Genomic DNA, 9036 nt, shown 5'->3' on the forward strand with positions numbered 1-9036 from the left:
GGGGCAGAGTTCTTTGTGGATTAGATGTCGAGAGAGAGCGCTAGACAGTATTTAGGAGAGAGAAATAATCGACAGTCAGTTATTTTACTTATAATTATCTAAATATATTAAACAATAATGGTACAGATACACTGTAAAAAAAGTCGGTAAATTTACACAAATAATAGACGTAAAAATTACATAAATAATGCAGTAAATACACAAAATCATGTAATTTTAAAAAAGTTATATTATTTTACAGAAATTTTGTAATTTTACAAAAATTATGTAGATTTGTCTATTATTGTGTAAATATATCTTATTTTATATGGAAAATTACATAAATAATATAATATTTCAAATATTTTATGTAATTATCCTAATTTTTGTAATATTACCAAAATATAATGGTAATATCTCGCTGCAGAATATGCGCGATGTGATGGCATTAATGGATTTGTTCTTTTTAGCTGAACTGGCTGTACTAGCTCAGAGTTTATCTTTTCTTCTCCATATAGAAAGGAGAAAGACAAACTCTGAACTAGTGCAGTCAGTTCAGCTAAAAAGAACAGACCTTATATCTCGAGATAGGCGCGCAGCAGCTACTCGTAGTTGATTGTTAGCGATCGCGTAAGCAGCGCTGTCGCATGCGTGTTATAAGTCTGACGTACTAGTAATGAATTGGCTAAACCGTCGAAATGACGATCGGAAAGCTGCCAGTTCGTGTTCGTGCGTGATTGCATATTGCATCAGCCATTAGCCATTGTACTTTCTAGCCCTAAGCATTGTCCGATTGTCCGGATCCCGAAGTGCGTGAATTTTTATATATTTCTGCTGTGAGAGAGAGAACATCCGTATAACATTCATCGAGATTATCGTCTTTGTTCAATTTGCCTAAATCGTTATTGTTTGTTCAATCACGCAATCTTTTGGTCTCACAAGATAGGTAAGTAAAATATTTTAATAATTAGTTTCGAAACATATACATTATAAAGAATAGCTGTTCATTGTAATTTCGTTCAATCTTTATAATATCATTATTTTTTATATTGTAATGTTCAAACAAAAAATTTTTTGCATATATATTTGTAAATTAATAGAATCTTTCATGCTTTTTAAATAAAATTTTATCGTTTTTACATAAATTCAACTTACAATCGTAAAAATTATTTGAAAAATCACAGTTTTACATACATATAATTTTGTATTTTTAATTTTATAAATATTAATTTTTAAATTTGTTAAAATCTAAGTTTGTGCTATGTAATCTGACATATTTTTAACTTAAAATTTGCAGTGATATATAATAAAAGAAAGAGGATTCTTCTAATGACCTTGAGCAGATCATCTCTAACTATTAACTTCGTTCTGTTTATTTCCTCATACAACGTTTTCTAAAGCAACATTCCAAACAGTTGAGTGAGTCTACAAAAAAAATTTACCAAGGACAAGGTAAGATCATAATATGATATGTTTTATTAATTGATTTCAAAACATGTGCAACATACAAATGTTATAATTGTCATTGTAATATCATTCACTTGTGACTTGTGACATTCAGTTTTATTTTCCTTTTTTCAATAATTCTTCATATGAAATATGTTGCAGTTACTACTTTGAAAGGAAATATCCTTATATGAATCCTATCTCAGTCCAGTTTTATTTCTCCTTTCACACAAACTCCTTCCTACACAATTATAAATTTCTTTATTTATTTATTTGAAGATTAAATATTGAACAATGTTCAAATGTGTAATGTGCAACAGTACATTTTCATCCATTCTTTTGTATAACAAGCATCAAATTTTTCATAAAAACATGCCTTATTTAAAAATTATTTGTCTGTTCAAAAACTGTGGGCAACATTTTAATAAATATGTTAATTTTAAAAAACATATTCTTAGATGCCACACCAAAAATTATAAAGAAAGAACATGTGTTACTTATTGTTGCAAAGAAAAAAACTGTAACAATTATTTTACAAATACAGTAGATTTTCATAAACATTTATATAATCATATTAGGCAAAGTAAAATTGGGATTTGTTGTGGATATCGATCTTGTCTTCTAAATAACACAATTTTCAAGACAGTCAATAATTATGCAGTGCACATATGTAGACATCATTCATATAATAATAATGAAAACAATTTTGATAAGCAGTTTATTGTTAATAACGAAGAATTTAATTTTGATGTGAGTAACAATTTCAATCTTGTTTCTCAAGAGATAACTTCAAATCAAGTTTTTGATGATATAGAAAATACTAAAAAAGCTATTTCACAATTATATTTAAATTTGACTGCAAAATATTTTCTAACAGAATTTGCTCTACAAGCTGTAATAGATGGTATGTCATCTATACCGAAACTTATTCATGAACACTTTATTAAGTCTTTAAATGAAAGTGATATTCAAGATGATATAAAAGATAAAATTAAAGATATGTTTCAACACAGTTATTCTTTTTTTGAAAATATTCATAATTCCATTAATGGTAGTCTTCGAAATACGTATTCAAGAAATATATATTTTCAACAAAATTTTCACATTGTGATGCCTGTACAAATTAATTTAGGAATTGATAACAATCACAAACAATGTTTTTATTATTATATTCCAATTATCAAAACTATTAAGGTTTTATTACAAAATTCTGATATTCAACACTTTTGTTTAAATTTATTTCAGATTTATAATAGTAATGCGCTCTTTGATATTAAAGATGGTAGTGTAATAAAAAACAATAATTTCTTTCGTAATAATAAATATACATTACAAATTTTATTGTATCAAGATGCATTTGAAATATGTAATCCTTTGGGTTCAGCCAAAAAAAAATTTAAACTTGTTGGCGTATATATGGTGCTAGGAAATTTACCCCCTTATCTCAGATCAAAAGTTGATAATATACAGCTTGTTATGTTATGCTATGAAAAACATGTAACATTTTTTGGTTGGGAAAAAATAATGGAATATCTTATAAATGATTTAAAATGTTTAGAAAATGGAGGAATAGATATTAATGTTGATAATAAAACAATAAATTTTGTTGGCACTGTTGTTGCTATGTTGGGAGATAATTTAGGAAGCCATCAAATTGGTGGTTTTACCGAAAATTTTAATTCTGAATATTTTTGTCGTTTTTGTGATATAACTCAAAATGAATTCCAATCAAAGTATGCATGTACTAATATAAACAGAAATTCAGATAATTACAATTTGTGTGTCACACAAGCAAAAAATATCATGAAAGCTGTAAAAGGAATAAAAAATGATTCGCCTCTGAATAAACTTAATTATTTTCACATTTGTAATCCAGGATTACCACCCTGCATAGCACATGATCTTTTTGAAGGAATCGTTTCATATGATCTTATATATTGTATAAAATATTTTGTGAAAGAAGGTTGGTTTCCTTATCAATTTCTAAATTATAGATTGCAAAAAATGAAGTTTTTGTACGAAAATGTACGTAATTGTATTCCTCTTATAAGAGATTCAACTAAAATTGCAGGCACTGCAAGTCAAATCAGAAAAATATTATTAATATTTCCCTTAGCAATCTTTGATGTAGTTAAGAATATTAAGGATGATGTTTGGATATTAATGTTATATCTTCGAGAAATATGTTCTTTAATTTGTGCTCCTGCTTTGTCCTTTGGTCAGATTGCGTTATTACAAGAAAAGATAAATGATTACTTATCATTGAGAGTAAAATGTTTTCCAAGTATCAAATTAAGGCCGAAGCATCATTATATTTCTCATTATCCCATTTTAACTACATGTTTTGGTCCATTGAAACACTTATGGACCTTGAGGTTTGAAAGCAAACATAGGTATTTTAAAAACATTGTTAAACATTCCCAAAATTTTAAGAACGTAATTAAATTATTATCACACAAACATCAATTTTTGCAAAATCAATATTTCAATAATAATTATCGTACTTTAGTAATAGCAGATGATGCACAAGAATATATTTCTCAAAACTTTAATGATCAAATTTCTTTCATTATAACAGATTATTTTCATAAAAGAGAAAATGAAAATATAAAGTACATATCCTCACAAGTTACTTTTAAAGGTATAACATATAAAAAAAATATGTGTATCTGTGTAGGTAAAGATTGTTTTGATTATTTCACTCTATGTAAAATTAAATACATTTTGATAAATAACTGCTATACAAACATTTATTTTTTAGGTACCATAACAAAAATTACATATAATCCTGATTTTGGCATATATGAACAGTTCGAATTGAAAGGTCTAGATTGCAATGTAGAGAAAATGTTGTTGTTCCCATACACTTCCTTACTTGCACCACATCCTATCCTGGAAACTAATTTAAATTCTATTCCTGTATATGTCTTCAAGTATGCACCTCTTGATTCATAAATTTGGATCTTCAAATGATGTAAGCAATTTATACTTCAACGTAAATTGTTACATTATGCATGTATATATATGTTTCTTTATTTTAGATGTCGTATCTCTATAAAGTCTGGTCTGCCGATAGAAAAAATAAAATATCACTTATACTTCGTGAATCAGATGATATGCTAACAGATCTTATTACAAAAAGTAATATTAAACTTGGAATTGTTGGTTCTGTTCTTGTCATAGAGAAAGATGGCACAATAATTGATGACAATGAGGTTCTAAAATTTTGTTCCGGTGAAATTTTAATGTTACTACGACCAGAAGAATCCTGGTCTGTACAAAATGAAACTGCAGTTATGTCTTCTGATACTGCTTCACTCACATCTAGTTTAAATGAGGAAACTTTTTCGCCATCAAATTCGCTATCTATTTCATCTCCAATAAATGAAATATCAAATAATAAACAAGTAGAACTTGAATTTTGGATAAATTTTCAAATACCATGGAATAATTTAGAACCAACAGTGCTTAAAGAACTGCAAAATGGAAGTCGCAGCAAATATGTAATAAATGCAGTTGTGAACCGTACCGTTTCTGAAATGAGAAACGTTCAAGAATTTATACCATCCAAAGCGTTTAAAATAATAGCTGAAAAAATTGTTAATAAATACCCACAAACTTTTAAAGATATAAATGAAGATGGTACATGTTTTGGCGATGGATTTCATACCACATATTTAAAACTTCGAGACCGAAATTGTTACTTAAATAGGCCACATATGAAAAGAAGTCTAAGCCAAAGTTTAAATATACCTATAAAAAAACAAAAGAAAGTATTATCCGCTAAAGCAGGATGTAGTAATTGGCAACCAGAAAAATATATTGATACAGAAACAGAGGAAACAATTGAAGAAAAGACTAAATTTCTATGTCAAATAGTTGACGATGATTCATCAAGAAACGATCTTAAAATTCAACACAAAATTAATTCCTATCTTGAAGCTACATATCCTGCGCAAAGATTATTTTTGAACAATGTTCATGAAATACCTAGTATCAAAAATATTAAAACCACGTGGCCGATACTTTTACAAAAAAAATTTATGTTTTGGCATTATGAAAAACTAATGGGACATTCTATAGATCTTCTAAAGGAAGAAATTATAAAAAAACAAGAAAAAATTCTCAATTATGGACAACATAAAAAATATAAAGATATCAATGATTCTAATAATCCAACAGAGATAAAATTGATACAAATTATAATGAGACATTTTAAAGAAGATTTTGAAGGATTATTTAAAACATATCCTGTAAATATTTTCTTTAAATATATTTATTTTGCTTATATGAATGTCATAGACTTAATTAATACTGAATATAACTTATTTAACAGGAAGGAACATCATTGCAGGATATAAAACCACCAACTGTGGCACCATGCATCATAATCATAAGTAATTTCACTATATGTAGTTATACTAAATTTAACTTTAGTAAATTTTTATTGTTATATGTTTGTAATTGCTTTCATTATCGTATATTATATTATTACAGATGACGCAGCATGTCGAATGTTTTATTTATATATAGAAAATGTATTGATTGAGAGGACATTTTGCTTTTATGAAGCTTTGAAAATGTTGATGTCCGTATATTACATTTTCAACATGGAATATCCCATAAATTGTACATGTACTTTAGAATTTTTACAAAAGTACTTTTTAAATATTCATCCACTTGCTGGTTCAAAATCTCGTAGGATATCAACAAAATACAAAGTATTATCACTCTTTAATAAATTAAGAGAAACGTCGAACAAAGAAAATACTGCTACACACAAATAGTGTAGTGTGTATGTACATATGTATGTACAACAACAGTAAGCATTATTATGTTATTTATATCAAATTTGTATTAATGGCATATACACACATTGTATCTTTATGGTACATTTTTATTTCATTTTATAATCTTTATTAATATTTTTATTTCTTTCAGAAAAAGATAAAAATCCTATATATTATAGCATGATATACTTTTCCTATGATATACTTCCTATCCTATGATATACTTTTTAGTTTAGTTTCTAAGAAAAATAAATTTTTAATTTATCATAAATACTGTCAATTGATTGCAAAGGTGTTACATTTCGGATACGTGGTTAAAATGAAGACATTTTTTCATGAAAAAAGAAGATTTTTTTTCTGTGAGTTCTTAAGTTTGGGATTAAATTGCATATAAATATTTACTTTATAATCTGTGTTATTTTTTTTTAGTTTCAGAAAGGGATATTTATGTACATTACGATATGCTATATATGTTACTTTTTAATTTATACTTTCTAATTAGAATAAAATTTAAAAATTTTATTCATTTTATCAAATACTATATAGACTATACAGTCAAAGGAATCATTACGGATACATGGTTTAAATAAAAATTAAGAGATCATTTCCTTACGATTTTTTTCATGAAAAAAGAGGATATTTTTTTTAATTTGTGAGTTCTTAAATAATTCTAGAATTAAATTGAATATAAATATTTACTTTATATCTGTATAATCTGTATTAATATAGTTTTTTGTTTCAGAAACTGATAAAGTTCTATACATTGCGGCATCCTATAAAATATAAAATCCGAAAAAATATACGATATACGAATGTATCAATGAATGAAAGCGTATCCTTATGGATACGCTATAATACCGATTTTAAGTTGAGATCGAAATTTGACTTTATCAGTTGGTTTCTCGCATTCTTTCTATTTATATTATAATTTAACCTATCTATGTAATTTTTCGTAATAAAATACATTCTGCATAGAGCACAATTCATAATTCATGTCATGCGGCAGAACCATGCTGATAAAAAACAACTTCGATTTAAAGCGAAAAAAAAGTTTACGCGCATTTCGGAAATTGCGTGATTTAAGTCAATTTAGCGGGTACATCAGTATTACAACTTCGTGATTTTAGGATTAAATGCAATTTCCAAAGATAATATGTTTAAACGAGAGAAATCTTAAAAAGTTGAGGCAACTCGATTAAACAATATGTTATTATCAACAGGCAATAATTTAGACATAAGATATTTAATATATTACTTACAAAAAGCTCATTGCTTTTCAGATGATTATAAAAGGAGCTTATAATTTAAGATACGTATTGTACTTTTATGCTTTATTAAGTGATCTATAATGAGATTATATTCCAAAGATTTTTGATACAAGTACGTATTTGAGTTTAGATATAACGTGCGATAAAAGTAGGGAGATTTGTAAAGTCCATTTTAGATACATATTGGATTTTTATTTCGAGCAAATTTTGAAAACTGCGTACTTACCACGTTTTTTTTTTTTTAATTTTCCATTTATATTCTGACATGTCAATAACATGATTACTATTTTTTTCTTGCGATGAATATTAAAGAATCAATATTATTTGCGACAATTATAATCCACCACAAAAAAATCGTTAGATACTTTAGACATAGATTTACGATGATATATTTACTAAAAAGAGATTGCATTGTTTTTTTTTTCTTTTTTATAATGCAACATTCGTAATATCGAAACGTTATAAAAAACTTGACATTGTAAATATAAAACTTAACATTTTATAATAAAACAATTATTAATATTGTAGAAAATGATTGAATTATTTTAAAGCATAAATATTTATTTCTCCAGCCATCTAGTGTATATAAATAAATTTATTTGTTATAAGGGGTGTCAATTAAGCTTGACGTTTAAAAATAGGTCGATTTTCAATATTTTTTTTCACGCTGGTATTGACAAAATCAGGCTTTTATATATAGTATATTGTTTCAAAAAATGAAACTTATAAGTTTTTCAATAAATGAAACTTACAAGTAAAATTTATATGTTTTAAGTATGCAAAAGCCTTTGTCATGCCAATATCAGCGTCAAAAAAAAAAATTGAAAATATATCTATTTTTTCAGCGTCAAGCTTAGTGATACCAGTTAAATAATAATTAAGCAGATTGCAGAAGTGAATTTACATAAAAGTAAAATTAAAATAATAATGTAATAAAACTTTTTGAAGTTAAAATATTTAATATTTTAATAGTAAATGTACACAACAGAGTGTATTGAAAATTTTACTTACAAGTAATTTTCTTTGATAATTTTTGTAAAAATAACATTTTAAAGTGTAATATCGCAAACCTGTATAATATTATTACAAAAATAATGTAAACTTGTAATCGTAAAACATAAATTTCATATTTTTATTTGTAATAACTGAAATGCGTGAAGTATTATTACATTCTGTTGTGTAAATTCAATATTTGAATGTTTAGTATTCCAATTTCAAGAAGTTTTATTACATTTCTTATTCTGTAATTTTGCATGCTATTGTTAATTTATTTCTGTAATTTGCTTAATTACAAATTAAAGAATTTATTTTACTTGCATACTGCAAATTTACAAATGAGTGGAAATTTACACCTATTATAGTGGGTCTTAAAATTACCCACAATAATAGGTGTAATTTTACACAAAATTTTTTTACAGTGTAGTAAACGGTATAACAGAGATAAGATCAATATATGTATAATTCGGTATCAAAAAAACAAACTAAGAACGAACAGATAAATCTCGGAATATAAACAATCGAAGATCCGAGTTTGAAAGCCAAAGGACTTGACT

At 26.1% G+C, this 9036-nt stretch overlaps 1 protein-coding gene across 2 annotated transcripts; it reads left to right on the forward strand.

Moving 5' to 3' along the window:
- Positions 1 to 502: 502 nt before the first annotated feature.
- Positions 503 to 7880, forward strand: LOC105253547. 2 transcript variants are annotated; one of them, XM_025409621.1, is made up of 7 exons: positions 503 to 925; positions 1277 to 1431; positions 4187 to 4399; positions 4467 to 5678; positions 5762 to 5822; positions 5923 to 6247; positions 6958 to 7880. In XM_025409621.1, the coding sequence occupies exons 3-6, from the start codon at positions 4349 to 4351 to the stop codon at positions 6210 to 6212; spliced, it is 1614 nt and encodes a 537-aa protein (XP_025265406.1). In that variant the 5' UTR covers positions 503 to 925; positions 1277 to 1431; positions 4187 to 4348; the 3' UTR covers positions 6213 to 6247; positions 6958 to 7880. The 2 variants fall into 2 exon arrangements, with proteins under 2 accessions (XP_025265406.1, XP_025265405.1); XM_025409620.1 differs by lacking the exon at positions 6958 to 7880 and adding an exon at positions 6367 to 6564.
- The last annotated feature ends 1156 nt before the right edge of the window (positions 7881 to 9036 follow it).

The sequence above is a fragment of the Camponotus floridanus genome, unplaced genomic scaffold (genome assembly GCF_003227725.1).
Source record: "Camponotus floridanus strain SB8 unplaced genomic scaffold, Cflo_v7.5 scaffold271, whole genome shotgun sequence".
NCBI classification, from domain to species: domain Eukaryota; kingdom Metazoa; phylum Arthropoda; class Insecta; order Hymenoptera; family Formicidae; genus Camponotus; species Camponotus floridanus.